The sequence below is a fragment of the Schistocerca gregaria genome, chromosome 11 (genome assembly GCF_023897955.1).
Source record: "Schistocerca gregaria isolate iqSchGreg1 chromosome 11, iqSchGreg1.2, whole genome shotgun sequence".
In the NCBI taxonomy this organism is placed as follows: Eukaryota; Metazoa; Arthropoda; class Insecta; order Orthoptera; family Acrididae; genus Schistocerca; species Schistocerca gregaria.
Window position 1 is genome coordinate 53,645,056 of NC_064930.1, and position 18,520 is coordinate 53,663,575.

Genomic DNA, 18,520 nt, shown 5'->3' on the forward strand with positions numbered 1-18,520 from the left:
AATCACATGCAGTATTCTCTTCACCATAAGAATAATATGAATATAAACATTTTGCCACGCATTCCTTCGTGTCTGCTGCTATCTCATATAAATTCTGTCTGCTTAATAAACTACCAAATTAGAGTGAGACAACAGCAAACGCGGAAGAATATACACATCATGTCATGTTTATATCGTATTATTCTTATGCGTAATAGTGATACAGTCAGAAATGAAGCACGGTGACTGACTAGATTTTTAAATCTAAGATGACTCTAATTTATGTGCAGAATGTAATGTACTAAAGAGGCATCTGCAAAGATTTTCAAACGGAGAAAATTTTTCACTAAACTCTCGTTCAGAACATCTCCTATCATACACAGTCTATTATTTGGTTCTTGTTGATCATTATCAAAGAAAGCAGCAGTGTAAGTAACAACAAATAGCATTCTCTTTCCATTGTTTTGCTAATGAGACAATTCCTCTCTTATTTTTATCATGAGAAGCGGTAGTGCGCACAAAAACAAGCCATGCCACGAGCGGCGATAGGTCGTAAACACACATTATCAGAATGCGACAAACAATGCAAGACACAGTACAATGATGCATTTTTAGCTTAGAGTGACGTAAACACCTATAACAAAGAGAACTGCACTTATCAGATCAAAGAAAAATAAACAATCAGTGGAAACCAGACGAAACATGTGAAAAAGGAAGGGTACCGGTATAAATACGGACGGAGCGCCTGACACATAGCAATGGCTACCTGGTAAAGCTTAGCTGCTAAGCTTACGTCTCGAACCAAACTGCTGTTGCTCTATCGTCATTCATGCGACCTAAATTGTGTCTCATATTACAATGGATTAACTTTGTTTCGATTTGGAGCTGCGGCCTAAAACTTTTTTCTCCCCTTGAATTTCGAGTCTCAAATTTCAGGTGTGGCTTAGATTCGAGTGCGGCTTAGATTCGTGTAAATACGGTAGTGTCATTTTGACTGGTAAGAACGGATATTCTAACAAAGAATTTTGCTTTAGGGTGCTACTACATAATAACACTGCAATAATAAAACATAAATTAGATAATAATACCAAAAAAAACTTGAGTTGCAAAGAAAATTTGCTGTTTACAGCATCGAAATTCACTGGACAAACAAGGCTTTGGGACGAAGACTCTGCAATACTGCAGAACAACAAACTACCTATATCGAACGTGGCATTACAACTCTTTACATTTCTAACAAGTAGTGGGAAAATATTATAACCGGTGATTTGAGAAGAGTTACTTTCAAAGTAAATTTCCTTTTACACAACATGAATTATGTTGTGTGAGAGAATGCGTGATGAATTTCTTAAATGATAGAGCATTTGACTCTCATTCTAAACAACTATGTGTTGACCAGCTTCTTAAAGAAAGTTTCAGAAGACCAGCAAATTATGCCTTTTTTGTTTGGTATATCTTGTAGGAGAACATAGGTCAAGAGAGACCAACTTCAAGGTTAGTTTTTCATATTTATTTTAGGTCTTTCATAGATTATAAAATATGTATAACAATGGCAAAAACAATAATTTACCTTTAAAAAAATTGCAAGGTGAGCTCTCGATCAGTTTCTCTCGTAATTGGCTTCGTTATGGAAAAGTCGAACGGCTTGACGGAACATGTATTCAGCCAAGTAACCCAAGAAATGTTTGGTGCACAGCAGTGAAATTGTGTGCTATTTAACAGTGGTGTTGCTATTGGCTGAATATATCACATGTCCTATGCTCTGTATGTGTGCTGTCATTGGCTGGCAAGATCACAATCTTGATTTTGGTGCTTTTGAGGCTACCAAGCTGTTGGTGAAATTCATATTTGAACTTTTGTAATATGAAAATATATAGTTGACATGTAGCCGTGCAACAAAGATCTTTTGACAACTTCACTATTAGATTTTGTTTTTTGCTGTTATACGAAGACTTGTGTGATGTAAATTTGTGACACCAATATTTGAATGAAACAGTTTGAAATATAACATACCTCTGTGTTCCCGTTTAAAAAACAAATATACATTGTTAAAATGCCCTTTTTTATAAATTTTCTGCAATAGAGGTGTCAAGTGCACAAGAACTGATGATTGTTCTTATATGCCACTTAGTTACCAGCATCATATAACCTAAATAAGATTTAATGAGGTAAGTAGCTTAAAGATGTACATTTGCTGCATTGTAGTAAGTATAATTGATGTTACAATCACCAAAAATGAACTGAAGTATTTGAAAGTGGTTAAATTTTAATGTTAGCCCTGTCTTGGCCTTTAACACAATTAAGGAAGATGACTGGAATTCTGATAAATTAAATACAAATAATTAAATACAATGGCCAGGAAGAATAAGAACTCAAACAGAATACTGAAATTAAATAGTTTTGTAAACTAAAAAAAAATTAAAAATAAATGTACTCTTGAAAGGTAAGAGCACGTTAAGTCAAAGTTAAGTGGTTTTTTTTGGAGGGGGGGGGGGGAGGGGGGTGCAGTTCGGAGGGAGTTGCAGAGTATTTAAACAGAATTTCAATAGCTCTAACATAACTAATTAAAGGTCAGATAAAAAGAAAAAAATCAACCATAACTTTCTGTGGCAATAAAGGAAAGTGTAAAATAAAAAGGCAACGCTTTAGATCTCGGAATCTTGATCACAAACACAATTTTGTTGGAAAGCAAACACTATAGCCAATTTTTGTTAACAATGTATATGGCTCACCTGAAAGTTAAGCAACAAGCAAAACATATTAAAGACGGTATTTGTAAACAAGAAGATGATGTAAGCAGTTAAGACTCAAAGGATGTGAAAGACATGAAGACGTGGGCATCATAGCAAAAGTGAGTCTACCATCTTAGGACAGTACAAATTTGTATTTGAGTGTTCACAGACTAGAAGAATAAATTATGAAAATGAGTCTGATGGCATATTTTAAAAAATCCTGGGTGTTTTCCTTCAACTATGTTAATTTTGTGTTTTTGACAAAGGCAACTGGAAACAGCAGGACAAACTGTTGCACATATTTTTATCAAAGAACTGGAGAACAGTGGTCCCTCCTCCAACCCCAACACCCTTCTCCATAAAACTAGTTGCAGAAATATGGCATTATCAGCATACCTTCTTTAGCAGTCATTCATTTTATACACAGAGGACAGAAAAGTAAAAGATACAAAAGTGCACTGTAATAAAGTTGAAGTCTATAGAGGTTGTATTATTTTGTTTGAATTCACACTAATACAGACCCCCCCTCCACACACACACACACACACACACACACACACACACGCACACGCACACGGTGCAAACGATATCTGTTTACAACATAAGACAATGATGTGGGAGAAGTTTAGACAAATGATTTGGTGTAGACACTAGTGGTCTATCAAGCCCAGAAACAACCTCGAATTGGTCTACAAAAGCCGTCTAAGCTACAGCACATGCGTGCCACATGTAATTTTGAATACCCTTTTGCCCTCTTGCATTCACTATTGTCTTATTGGCGAGTTATCTAACAATTTTTATTTTGTTAACATAAGCAGTGTAAACTTTCATGTGAGAGTACTTCAGGAAAAAAGTCTTTTGTAAATATTAGGCAAAAACTAATTATTTTTACAGTTCGATCTAAACTTGACCCGTGCAAGCACCGTAGTCTCTTAGTAATGAGGCAAGAGGAACAAAAGGATTTGTTATTTTAAATATTCACGAAATTGTGAGGTAAAGTTTACATAAACTTCAGTTTTATAATATAGAAGTGAGGGAACAAGGACTGTTTAATATTAAATGATGATTTTAGTGAGAAAAAGAGATGAGTTTTAATAGTGGCTAAGGATATTCAAAAACTTGTACAGTATGCTTGCACTGTAGCTTAGGAGGGCTTTTGTAGGTTGTTTCCCAGCTTGATGGACCACAAGTGTGATCTCAAATTGTTAGTCTCAATTTCCTCTACACCAGTGTGGTACATTGTAAACAGTTATCACTTACAACCACTGTAATAAAGCCAAATAATGATAACAACTCAAAACAATACTACTGACCCAGCCACCCATAGTGTAATAGGGATAAATATTTTTTGTCATTGCCCATATCTCGATGTTAATGTTCAAAACAGCTTAGTAACTCGCATTTGCTTTTGTTTTGTAAAATTAATTCTGTATTTCAGTCAAAAGGTAATAATATGCAGTAATTTATAAGGTAAAACATAGTGACAGGCAGAAATACTTGCTCATTACCTGGCGAGTCTGAAATCGAAGTGTAAATCCAATAGATAGATGGACTATACATATTTAATTCCTTTGCATCTACTCTCACAGGGAGCAACCGTTTGCGGTCACATTATTTCCGTGTGCAGGGGAGCTCTCGCACATGGACTGTATGAACTGTATGACACCGCACTGCGTGACTGTCACCGTGATTAAAGGGTTAAAGACTGGAAGGAGTTTCATAGTTAGATTCAATTAATACTTACTTTGAGTGGAATAATTGTTTAATTGTACAGACTGTGTGCAAAAAAGCACAGATTGGCAGAGCTCCAAAATAATCCACATGTTCTGCGTAAGGTAGCACAGAAGAGCCAGCAATACTGTGTGCAAAGGTAATGCTCAAAAACCTGTCACTGATGTAATTCTGGCATAAGAGAGCCGTTGTAGGTGATGGAGCAGCAACTATCAAAGACCTGGGGGCTTGGGGCCAGTGTGTAACTGCCACCCAGACCAAGCATGTGAGAAAAATGACAAAGTGCAAACAATTTGGCAGAACTGCAGATGTTTTTATTTTGTTATGAGCTGTAGTACTGTCAATTGGTCGTATATCAGTACTGTACAAAATGACAGTAGAAACCAAATCTCAGGTTCCATATACAGTTACCAGGTAAAATTATAATTGGAAACCACCTCGTGGTCATGTTATATACCGTACAGTCAACAAATTTAGGAGTTTAGTGGCAACACCGAAGGACAGATCTTACATCAAATTAAAAAAAAAAAAAATCTTGGTTGTCCTAGATAATAACTGTTGATTTTAGTAGTTAATTTAAGAGCTTAAGTAAAATTGCCTTTCTTGAATATGCCGATTAAAAAAAAAAAAAAAAAAGTACCTCAGTAATATGAACTCTGTAAACACATTGTGGCATGTAAGGACCACAAACTAGTATTAGTCGGGTCCTGAAATGGGTCGTTTCCAGTCCATCTTAAATAACTCAGTATTGTGGGATTGAAAAATATGTGAGGAGTTTCTCTGTTCTTAAGAGGAAGAGAGAGGTATGTTGTATTGCAAATAGTTTCATTCAGATGTTTGCTACAGCTTTTTATCAGGTAGTTTTTTAACAATTTATTTTACCCATCTATCAGATCAGCTGATGGCCACGATGGAATCACATAATTCATAAAATGCAACATTGTTGACAAAAGCAAATTATGGTTGTGATCCCTCAGTTCACCTTCTTCCAAATACTGACAAGTTTCAGTCCTCACTTTTCATAGCCATGTTTCTTTCCCTTTTTTCTTCTATTTGCAGCCCCCTGCCCTTCTTCTCTGTTTAGTATTTTCTGGTGTTGCATATGAATTTGTCATTGACATAGAGATTGACAAGAATAAGAATAAAATTCGGAAACAAGAAGTTGCTAAGATGTGGCACGGTATTCATTCACTGAGGAATAGTATCTGACACAACAGGGAAGACTGCCAATTGAAGCATTATCAGCAATGTTGCAGAAAGTTCTAGCAGTACATAGAATGTATCCTTTTCCTTAATTATTGTAGGTTAATAAAGACCTGTATAAGTAGTAAAACAGTATAAGTTCTGGAATAGAACAACAATAATCTGATAATGATACATTCCTACTGACTGCATAAAGATGGTGTTGAGAGGTAGGCACTTTGAAAATTATTGCCAGATATTATGTAACTTTTGATCTAAGTACTTCATCAGATGTAAATCTCCCCCCCCCCCCCCCCCTCCCCACCTCCTCAACCCATCTAATAAACTTGGTTAATATACACTCCTGGAAATTGAAATAAGAACACCGTGAATTCATTGTCCCAGGAAGGGGAAACTTTATTGACACATTCCTGGGGTCAGATACATCACATGATCACACTGACAGAACCACAGGCACATAGACACAGGCAACAGAGCATGCACAATGTCGGCACTAGTACAGTGTATATCCACCTTTCGCAGCAATGCAGGCTGCTATTCTCCCATGGAGACGATCGTAGATATGCTGGATGTAGTCCTGTGGAACGGCTTGCCATGCCATTTCCACCTGGCGCCTCAGTTGGACCAGCATTCGTGCTGGACGTGCAGACCACGTGAGACGACGCTCCATCCAGTCCCAAACATGCTCAATGGGGGACAGATCCGGAGATCTTGCTGGCCAGGGTAGTTGACTTACACCTTCTAGAGCACGTTGGGTGGCACGGGATACATGCGGACGTGCATTGTCCTGTTGGAACAGCAAGTTCCCTTGCCGGTCTAGGAATGGTAGAACGATGGGTTCGATGACGGTTTGGATGTACCGTGCACTATTCAGTGTCCCCTCGATGATCACCAGAGGTGTATGGCCAGTGTAGGAGATCGCTCCCCACACCATGATGCCGGGTGTTGGGCTTGTGTGCCTCGGTCGTATGCAGTCCTGATTGTGGCGCTCACCTGCACGGCACCAAACACGCGTACGACCATCATTGGCACCAAGGCAGAAGCGACTCTCATCGCTGAAGATGACACGTCTCCATTCGTCCCTCCATTCACGCCTGTCGCGACACCACTGGAGGCGGGCTGCACGATGTTGGGGCGTGAGCGGAAGACGGCCTAACGGTGTGCGGGACTGTAGCCCAGCTTCATGGAGACGGTTGCGAATGGTCCTCGCCAATACCCCAGGAGCAACAGTGTCCCTAATTTGCTGGGAAGTGGCGGTGCGGTCCCCTACGGCACTGTGTAGGATCCTACGGTCTTGGCGTGCATCCGTGCGTCGCTGCGGTCCGGTCCCAGGTCGACGGGCACGTGCACCTTCCGCCGACCACTGGCGACAACATCGATGTACTGTGGAGACCTCACGCCCCACGTGTTGAGCAATTCGGCGGTACGTCCACCCGGCCTCCCACATGCCCACTATACGCCCTCGCTCAAAGTCCGTCAACTGCACATATGGTTCACGTCCACGCTGTCGCGGCATGCTACCAGTATTAAAGACTGCGATGGAGCTCCATATGCCACGGCAAACTGGCTGACACTGACGGCGGCGGTGCACAAATGCTGCGCAGCTAGCGCCATTCGACGGCCAACACCGCGGTTCCTGGTGTGTCCGCTGTGCCGTGCGTGTGATCATTGCTTGTCCGGAGAGAGTATGGTGGGTCTGACACACCGGTGTCAATGTGTTCTTTTTTCCATTTCCAGGAGTGTAGATTCCATATACTATATTTCAAAAATATTGTATAAATTATTTCTAAAACCTGTATACTCTTCAGAATCTTGTCTTAAGTTCCTTCTAATCCATTTAAGTTAACAGTTTGTCACAGAATGTTCAAATCAGAATAACTCCCACAATATATAATTGCCATTACTGAAAATTGCATGAACAAAAATTTTGTGCAATAAGCAAAGATTATCTTTATCCTTTTCCTTGCTATTTGCCAGGAAGCATTCTGGGTGACAACTAGTGATGACCGGTACATGGATGAAATGCCAGCAAGTTTTTATTTCTTCTCCATGGATTTTAATACATACTCCGAATTTTTCTTTTGTTTCCTTCACTGCTTGCTCCATATACAGATTGAATAACATTGGGGAGAGGCTACAACCCTGTCTCACTCCCTTCTCAACCTCTGCTTCTTTTTCATGTCCCTCGATTTGTAACTGCCATCCTGTTTCTGTACAAATTGTAAATAGCCTTTCGCTCCCTGTATTTTACCCCTACCACCTTTATAATTTGAAAGAGAGTATTCCAGTCAACATTGTCAAAAGCTTTCTCTAAGTCTACAAATGCTAGAAACGTAGGTTTGCCTTTCCTTAATCTTTCTTCTAAGATAAGTCATAAGGTCAGTATTGCTTCACGTGTTCCAATATTTCTACGGAATCCAAACTGATCTTCCCCGATGTCGGCTTCTACTAGTTTTTCCATTCGTTTGTAAAGAATTCGCGTTAGTATTTTGCAACCGTGACTTTTTAAACTGATAGTTCAGTAATTTTCACATCTGTCAACACTTGCTTTCTTTGGGATTGGAATTATTATATTCTTCTTGAAGTCTGAGGGTATTTCGCCTGTCTCATACATCTTGCTCACCAGATGGTAGAGTTTCGTCAGGACTGCCTTTCCCAAGGCCATCAGTAGTTTTGACGCAATGTTGTCTACTCCCGGGGCCTTGTTTCGACTCAGGTCTTTCAGTGCTCTGTCAAACTCTTCACACAGTATCGTATCTCCCATTTCGTCTTCATCTTCATCCTCTTCCATTTCCATAGTATTGTCCTCAAATACATTGCCCTTGTATAAACCCTCTATATACTCCTTCCAGCTTTTTGCTTTCCCTTCTTTGCTTAGAACTGGGTTTCCATCTGAGCTCTTGATATTCATACACGTGGTTCTCTTTTCTCCAAAGGTCCCTTTAATTTTCCTGTAGGCAGTATCTATCTTACCCCTTGTGAGATAACCCTCTACATCCTTACATTTGTCCTCTAGCCATCCCTGCTTAGCCATTTTGCACTTCCTGGCGATCTCATTTTTGAAACGTTTGTTTACCTTTTTACCTGCTTCATTTATTGCATTTTTATATTTTCTCCTTTCATCAATTAAATTCAATATTTCTTCTGTTACCCAAGGATTTCTACTAGCCCTCGTCTTTTTACCTACTTGATCCTCTGCTGCCTTCACTACTACATCCCTCAAAGCTACCCATTCTTCTTCTACTGTATTTCTTTCCCCCATTCCTGTTAATTGTTCCCTTATGCTCTCCCTGAAACTCTGTACAACCTCTGGTTTAGTCAGTTTATCCAGGTCCCATCTCCTTAAATTCCCACCTTTTTGCAGTTTCTTTAGTTTTAATCTACAGGTCATAACCAGTAGATTGTGGTCAGAGTCCACATCTGCCCCTGGAAATGTCTTATAACTTAAAACCTGGTTCCTAAATCTCTGTTTTACCATTATATAATCTATCTGAAACCTGTCAGTATCTCCCGGCTTCTTCCATGTGTACAATCAAGTGTTAGCTATGATTAAGTTGTGCTCTGTGCAAAATTCTACCAGGCGGCTTCCTCTTTCATTTCTTATCCCCAATCCATATTCATCTACTATGTTTCCTTCTCTCCCTTTTCCTACTGACGAATTCCAGTCACCCATGGCTATTAAATTTTTGTCTCCCTTCACTATCTGAATAATTTCTTTTATTTCATCATATATTTCTTCAATTTCTTCGTCATCTACAGAGCTAGTTGGCATATAAACTTGTACTACTGTAGTAGGCGTGGGCTTCGTGTCCATCTTGGCCACTGTAATGCATTCACTATGCTGTTTGTAGTAGCTTACGTGCATTCCTTTTTTTTTTTATTATTCATTATTAAACCTACTCCTGCATTACCCCTATTTGACTTTGTATGTATAACCCTGTATTGGCCTGACCAAAAGTCTTGTTCCTCCTGCCACCGAACTTCACTAATTCCCGCTATATCTAACTTTAAGCTATTCACTTCCCTTTTTAAATTTTCTAGCCTACCTGCCCGATTAAGGGATCTGACATTCCACGCTCTGATCCGTAGAACGCCAGTTTTCTTTCTTTTGATAGCAAGCCTCCCCACCAACGGCAAGGTCCATGGTTCATGATGGGGTTGTGGTGCATATTCTTGCTAAATAGTGATCAGTCTCTTTAAAGAAGCTCAAATATAATGTATACATGGATAAGTATCTAATTGCCATCCTGTCTGTCTCTTTTCACCCAAATTTCAGTGTAAACTACGTATTCTTGTGACGATCTGTTAAAGATTGAGCTGTTATTGATATACACTTGAGTAGTCTTTTTACTTTTACGTTACAGTTTGAAATTTTGAAAATAATGGTGACACAATAAGAAGTAATAATTGTACGACAACTGCAAGATGATCGGCGTCGTGTGCCAGAACAAACGCGAATGCGAATGGTGTATGACATTGTCTTGCATTATGACTTGAAAGAACAATTGCATTAAATAGTGGATACTATTGTTCAGTTTACACAGTTGAATGTATCTTATCTCTGCTGTGATCACCTATAAGAACAGTGAGAAGGTTCAGAACCCACATCAAAAGCAATCTATTCCAGCACTGATAACTATGTGAGAAGTATAGAGTTGAAGATAATCCCACAGAGACAGACAGTACACTTAAACAGAAATCCCCAAAGATGTAATGTGTAAAAAAAAAAAAAAACTTTGGTGCCACACTACAAAAGTACAGTTTTTACCCCTATATTGAGATTGGTATACATAATTTTTACCGAATGTTAAGCTCTTAATTTATCATAGTAGAATCTACTAAAAGTAAGCTTCAAAGGTACAAAAGAAGAAAAAAAATCAAATGTTGCATAGCAGAAGCTGATAGTTGCCACGCCTAAAGAACTTAGACAGGGGTGGAGGGAGGCTGCCGTCTTCAATCTGTCTCCTGCCACAAAGCGATTAGAGATTCGTATGAAGTACGGTCTAATGGCACTTAATGTTGTTAAGATGGCCTATGCTGACAGGTCTGAGCAGAGAGGCAACCTGGCTGTGCAGAGTTCAGGTGTCGAGGCTAACATTGGAAAAACTTCACCAGCTGTGCGGCAACAGTAGAAGTCCCACGGGAGTACAGGACCAAATACGATGTCTTTGAGCTGCAAAATCTGTATGTTCAATGATTCGTCGAGTCCGTCTCAAGCTGTCACATTTGTGTACCCAGAAGAGAAACTGGTCTGACCTTGGACTGAAAGGATTCTATCCTCGTTCCCATTGTATAATTTTGGAGGTGCTGTTTTGCAAGATATCAGGACACGAGAGAGTCTGGAGAAATGGGTTGCAGACACAACCTCCGAGTATGAAAAGTGTGATACGCACCGTAATGAGTTCTTGTGCACCGGCAAGTAACTGGGATTGTGGGGTGACGGACTGACCACAGAGTCCAGCCCGAGGTGCGTATGGATTGAGCAACTGCCCTCTGACGGACTGATACCTATTCTCACAAAATGATAGTCATTTCATTATTTGTATGTGGACTTGCACTCTAATTTAGGTGATGAAATATCGTGTTTTTGGATGACTTAATAATAAAGTCAGTTAACTGTTTTCTCAATAGCATTTTTACTGTGCCAGTGTAAATTTCGAAGCACAGTTTCACCACAAGGATTTTAGCTGTGCATTGCGGCAGAAATATGTATCTACAAGATTTTGGAGAGAAGCATTTTTGGTGTGTGGACACCTCAGAGAACGTCATTCGATAAGAGTTAAGAAGCTGAGCTTTGAAATGTACATTGGTGAAGTAAAAGTGCCACTGAAAAGACTGTAAACAGACTTTTTTTAATGAAGTTCTCCATTCATTTCACTGTCTCGGTTTTGTCAAGAATGGCCACTGCGGCTACCGTGAAATCACCTGCATTTATCAAATAGTCGTATTCCCAGTTTTCTTACAGAACTTCGATAAGAAACAGTGATATTTCTCGTATTGTGATTTTAACTGACTGAACTTCACTCGCATTTTCCTGGTGTCTCGTTCCTACTCTCACACTGACAGTTTCTTCTCCTGTTACTCTCTACAAAAGTTGATGCTGTTTGTGTGCACTCGCAAAGCTGTTACTTAAGATTGTTCCACAGTGAGGCACTATCTATGATAACTGTGATTTTTACACTACGACTTTTGATTTAGATTCTTATGATTTTTCCAAAAAATATTTAATGCTGTTTGTAATGTAGGAGTGAGGGTAACAACTCATCTAATAGTAAGAAATCTCTCCTCCTCTTTCTGTTGGACTGTGTGTGCTGGTCAAATACACAGTGCAGGGCTGCAGTTAGTCCGGTAGATTGGAATGTGTGTGTGTGTGTGTGTGTGTGTGTGTGTGTGTGTGCGTGTGTGTGTGTGCGTGCGTGCGTGTGCGTGCGTGCGCGTGCGCATGCGCTGAAGTGGAATGAAGGGTGAAAATAGTCACTGGTAATGAGTTGTAGGCATAGCGCTACTCATCCGAAACTGAGCGGGCCTCTGGAGTGGAAACGTGCTGATTCTCCAGTACAGAAAAATTTAAAGTGACTCAGTCTGCTAGGAAAGTGCTTGTGACAGCATTTGGGGTATATGTAGTGTTTTATTGGTGGACTTTGCTGAACACATGACCACTGTGGTTGATGCAGCCTAATTTAAAACTTTGGCTAAATTGTGTGGTGTCCTTTCTGCCAGACACCACAACACTAATTCTGACAGTGTCAGACTTCTACATGACAATGCTTGCCCGCATATTGTTGCTCCTGTTCGTGAGAAAATTGCCAAACTTGGGTAGAGTGTGCTCCGGCATTTGTCATACAGTCCAGACCTCGCACCATCGGACATTCATCTTTTGGTCTCGTGAAGAAATTGCTGGGTAGCCAACACTTTGTAACAGGTGTGAAAGTGAAATCAGCAGTCTGCAGGTGTCTATACTCCATCCAAACAGTCCTCTACAAACACGGCATATTGAAACTGGTAGTATGCTGGGAAAAATGTGTTATAAATGTTGGTGACTGTGTAGAAAAGTAGGTAAAAGATGTAAGCACATTCATGATTTTTTGTTTTGTGTTGTTACCTATTAAACTTTTTTGTGATAAAATTATTATGCATTGCTTTCCAATCTTCCCTTGTATGTGTCTGCTCTGCAATTCACATTTTAAGTGCCTTTTAGCTGGTTCACGTCCACACCTTCTCTCTACTATTCCACAGGTAAAACAAAATCGTAACGCTTGCAACGCGAGCTCCGAATTGTCTTCTTTTATTACAATGATCATTTCTCCGTATATAAGTGTGTGTCAACAAAATATTTCTCCGTTCGGAGGGGAACATTGATGATTGAAATTTCCTGAAAAGACCTCGCTGCATTGAAAATGTCTTTGTTTTGTTTTAATGATTGCCATGCCGACGTGCGTATCATATCCAAGACACTCACTCACCTATTTTGCAGCGATATAAAATGAACTGTTGTTCTTTCTCATTTTCTGTTTCCGCTGTTAATCTTATCTGGTATGGGTCCCATACTACACAGCAATATTCTTGCAGAGGACGGACAATTATAGCATAGACAGTCTCTTTAATAGATCTATTGAATTTTCTAAGTGTTCTTTGTTTTACCTTCCCTGCAACATTATCTTTGTGATCATTGCAATTTATGTTTGTAATTGTAATTCTCAGGTATGTAGTCGAATTGGTAACTTTTAGATTTGTCTGATTTATTGTGTAATTGAAATGTGATGGATTCCTCTTAGCACTTGTGTGGATGACTTCACACTTTTCATTATTTACAGTTAGTTGCCACTTTTCACACCATACAGATATTTTGGCTAAATCATTCCTCATTTAATTTTGATTGTATCGTGTCTTTACTGAGTAATAAATGACAGCATTGTCTGCAAACAATCTTAAGAGGCCTGCTCAGGTTGTCTCCTAAGTTGTTTATATAAATTAGGAGCAACAGAGGGCGTGTAACACATAGTTGGAGAGCAGCGGATATCACTTCCATTCTACTCCATGACTGTCTGTCAATTACTGCACACTGTGGTCTTTCTGCCAGGACATCACTAAATAAGTCACACAACTGACACAATACTGGTAGGAACACAATTTGATTAGAAGTGGCTTGTGAGGAACAACATCAGAAGCCTTTTGGAATTCTAGAAATACTGAATCAGTTACGAGATCCCCTGGCAATAGTGCTAATTACTTAATGAAATAGAACTGATATATGACACAACTGCTTTCATAGGTTGCTCTGCTTCTGATGGGATAGGATAAGCCTTTCAGGGAACTTGAACATAATGAGGTATCTTGAACAGAACGAGCACCTCAGTGCCAACCGGCATCGAGTCTGAAAACACCGATCGTGTGAAACCCAACTTGCTTTTCTCGTATGACATACTGAAAGCTTTGAATTGAGGCAACCAGGAAGGTGCAGTGTTTTTTGATTTCTGAAAGGCATTTGACTCAGTACTGCACCTACGTTTATTGCCAAAAGTGCAGTCATATGGGGTACTGAGTGAAATCTGCGACTGGATTGAAGACTGTTTGGTATGGAGGACACAGCGTGTTACCTCGGATGGGGTGTCGTGTCAGATGTAGAATTAACTTCGGATGTGCTCCAGGGAAGTGTGTTTGGACACTTGCTGCTCATGTTGTGTATTAATGACCTCACAGACAGTATTAATAGTAAAAATAAGGCTTTTTGCAGATGATGCCTTTATTTATACTAAAGTACTATCTGAGAGAACCCGCATAAATATTCAATCAGATATCGATAAGATTTTAGCGTGGTGTAGTGATTGGAAACTTCAGAAATGTAACATTCGCTATGTCTGTAATATCAGCGAGTCACTGTTGGAATCAGCCAACTCGTACAAGTACCTGGGAGTAATATTTTGTAGGGATATGAAATGGAACAATTGCATAAGCTCAGTTGCGGGTAGACCAGGTGGTAGACTTTGGTTTAGTGGCAGAATACTAGGGAACTACAATAAGTCTACAAAGGATGTTGCTTACAAATTATTTGTGGGACCCATACTAGAATGCTGCTCAAGTGTGATGGACCAGTACCAAATAGGACTAACGAGGGATTCTAAGCATGTACGGAGAAGGGCAGCGTGAATGGTCACAGTTTTGTTTGATCCGTGATGGTAGAGTGTTACAGAGGTGCTGAGGAAACTGAACTGGTAGACTATCGAAGATAGACATCAACTACCCAGATAAAGCCTATTAACAAAAGAGTCAAGAACCAGCTTTAAATGATGACTCTAGGGACATCGACAACCCCCTGCTTATCGCTCACCCGGGAATCCTGAGGACAAGATTAGAATAATTATAGAGTGCACAGAAGCACTGAAACAATCACTCTCCCCATATTCCAAATGTGAATGGAATGATAAGAAACCCAAATAACTGATACAATTGGACATAACCTCTGCCACGCATTTCACAGTGATTTCCAGAATGTAGATATGGATGTAGATTTGGAATTGGAGTAGGATGTGTTGTGTTGGGTAATCTGACAGGTGGTGCATCTGGTCTTGCACGTGGATATAATAAATGCGGCAAGGGATTTTACCAGTAGCTGAGGTGTAGGGATGGGGCAGACAGCCATCCTTCTCCAGTCCCTCCTCGTGCTACCTGCTCTTCCCTCCCCTCACCTACTCCATTCAGCACAGTCCCCTCAGCCCATTCTACGTGTCAAACTTCAGTCTCGGCATTCCGTATATTTGTGTCCCTCGTTTGTGTGAAGCTATCAGGTTTTTCATTCCTTCTTGTGCGACTGTCGACGACTCGACACTTCTGCTAGCCTATTTGGTGAGTTGTTACCTACACTCCTAAAGTAATTGCTTTCTCCCATAATTTTCTGTAAGACATTCGAAGCTAATCAAATACTTTCAGATTTGACTTAGAATTCAATGTCACCGAAACTGTTTTTGTTAATGCTGCCTCAATTTTCAGCCGACAACGGCTCCCGTCAGTTCGTCTTCTGCCGAGACTACCAGAATTCGACCTGCCGGCGAGCAGGTTGTCGTTTCGTGCACTGTTCGCGAGAGGACGAGGCGACGTACCGAATGACGGGCATGCTTCCACCGCACGTGTTGGAGGCAGCTATCATGCAGGGCAAGACGGGCGGCTTACCTACGCTGTCACGTCCCGGGGAGGCCCCCGTGTGCCGTGATTATCTCAAAGGGGAGTGTCGCCGCGGACCGCAGGCCTGCCGGTGAGTACAGCCGGTGTTTCCTTGACTTGAGTTTGGGAGAACTTTGTACTTAGACCAATAGAAAAGGTATGTGTTGTTATACCAAAAACACAACCCTGAGAGAGAGAGAGAGAGAGAGGGGGGGGGGGGGAGGTGGGGAGGGAGAGAGGGGGGGGGGGGGGGGGACCGACCGACCAACCTTAACTGGCATGTATTTGAATTCACTTGCTCTATTGAAGCCTTTGGGCTCCCTCTAATTTTTACCCCTTCCACACTTACTCCACTACAAAATTGACATTTTTCTTGGTGTCTCAAGAAGTGTCCCATTGATCAATCCCTTTTTTATTTTTTTATTTTTTAAGATGAGCCAAAAATGTCTTTTTCACCTGTTTGAGGCTGTACAACTTCATTTGATATTTTATCTATCAGTGTAATTGTAGCAGACACATTTTACTTCCGTACGAGACTACACTCCAGACACAGTAAAAAATAGACATCCTAATACACTACACTTAGTGTTAAAACATTTCTCTTATTCAAGAAATCCCATCCTTGTTACAAACAGTCAGCATTTTATTTCCCAAATACCAAAACTCGTCTACTACTTGTAGCATTTCACTTCAAAATCTAATTGTGTCAACATTGCCTGAACTGATTGGGCTGCATTCGATTACCTTTGTTGTACTTCTATTGATGACTAGTTTGTTTCTTCACACTGAACTTTAATTCTCTTATTCTCTTACCAGATTTCCCAGTGGACTCCTTATTACATGGTTCATGCACTGGGGATTGCAGGGTTCATGCACTTGGGATAGTCTACAACCTTGTCATGATCCCTTCTCAACTATTGCTTACTCTGTTATGTGTATGGTCCTGAAAGAAGCACCGACCAAACATAGTCTCCCACTCTCTCTATCTCTCCCTCCCCCCACTGCCCCCTTCTCCCCCCCACTGCCCCCTTCTCCCCCCCACTGCCCCCTTTCTCCCCCCACTGCCCCCCTTCTCCCCCCACTGCCCCCCTTCTCCCCCCCACTGCCCCCTTCTCCCCCGCCACTGCCCCCCTTCTCCCCCATCTGTCTCGCGTGTGTCTTCTCCCCCCACTGCCCCTCTCCCCCCACTGCCCCCTTCTCCCCCCACTGCCCCCTTCTCCCCCCACTGCCCCCTTCTCCCCCCACTGCCCCCTTCTCCCCCCACTGCCCCCTTCTCCCCCCACTGCCCCCTTCTCCCCCCCACTGCCCCTTCTCCCCCCCCACTGCCCCATTCTCCCCCCCACTGCCCCCTTCTCCCCCCACTGCCCCTTCTCCCCCCACTGCCCCCTTCTCCCCCCACTGCCCCCTTCTCCCCCACTGCCCCCTTCTCCCCCCACTGCCCCCTTCTCCCCCCACTGCCCCCTTCTCCCCCCACTGCCCCCTTCTCCCCCCACTGCCCCTTCTCCCCCCACTGCCCCCTTCTCCCCCCACTGCCCCCTTCTCCCCCCACTGCCCCCTTCTCCCCCCACTGCCCCCTTCTCCCCCCACTGCCCCCTTCTCCCCCCACTGCCCCCTTCTCCCCCCACTGCCCCTTCTCCCCCCCCCACTGCCCCATTCTCCCCCACTGCCCCCTTCTCCCCCCCACTGCCCCCTTCTCCCCCCCCCCACTGCCCCCTTCTCCCCCCCCCCCACTGCCCCTTCTCCCCCCACTGCCCCCTTCTCCCCCCCCACTGCCCCCTTCTCCCCCCCCCCACTGCCCCCTTCTCCCCCCTTCCCCCCACTGCCCCCTTCTCCCCCCCCCCCACTGCCCCCTTCTCCCCCCCCACTGCCCCCTTCCCCCCCCCCCCCCCCCACTGCCCCCTTCTCCCCCCCCACTGCCCCCTTCTCCCCCCCACTGCCCCCTTCTCCCCCCCACTGCCCCCTTCTCCCCCCCACTGCCCCCTTCTCCCCCCCACTGCCCCCTTCTCCCCCCCCACTGCCCCCTTCTCCCCCCCCACTGCCCCCTTCTCCCCCCACTGCCCCCTTCTCCCCCCCACTGCCCCCTTCTCCCCCCACTGCCCCCTTCTCCCCCCACTGCCCCCTTCTCCCCCCCCACTGCCCCCTTCTCCCCCCCCCCACTGCCCCCTTCTCCCCCCCACTGCCCCATTCCCCCCCCACTGCCCCCTTCTCCCCCCCCCCCCCCACTGCCCCCTTCTCCCCCCCCCCACTGCCCCCCTCTCTCCCCCCACTGCCCCCTTCTCCCCCCCCCCACTGCCCCCCTCTCTCCCCCACTGCCCCCCTCTCCCCCCCACTGCCCCCCTCTCCCCCCACTGCCCCCCTCTCCCCCCACTGCCCCCCTCTCCCCCCACTGCCCCCCACTCTCCCCCCCACTGCCACCCCCTCTCCCCCCACTGCTCCCCTCTCTCCCCCCACTGCCCACCTCTCCCCCCAACTGTCTCCACCTCTACACCCCACTGCCCTCACCTCTGTCCCGCACTGCCCCCACCCCACTGCCCCGCACTGCCCGCGCACTGCCCCACTCTCCCACCCATTGCACCCGCACTGCCCCCTCTCCCACCCATTGCACCCGCACTGCCCCCCTCTTCCCCCCCCCCCCCCACTGCCCCCGCACTGCGCCCTCTCCCCCCCTCTCCCCCGCACTGTCCCCCTCTCCCCCGCACTGTCCCCCTCTCCCCCGC

At 43.5% G+C, this 18,520-nt stretch overlaps 1 protein-coding gene across 2 annotated transcripts in view; it reads left to right on the plus strand.

Annotated features, from left to right (window-relative positions):
* Positions 1-18,520, plus strand: part of LOC126295276 (zinc finger CCCH domain-containing protein 10-like) — a 122,926-nt gene that overhangs the window by 18,642 nt on the left and 85,764 nt on the right. For both annotated transcript variants that reach the window (XM_049987706.1, XM_049987705.1), the window contains exon 3: positions 15,633-15,894. In XM_049987706.1, the coding sequence (XP_049843663.1) occupies positions 15,633-15,894 (262 nt within the window). The remainder of the gene's footprint in view (positions 1-15,632; positions 15,895-18,520) is intronic.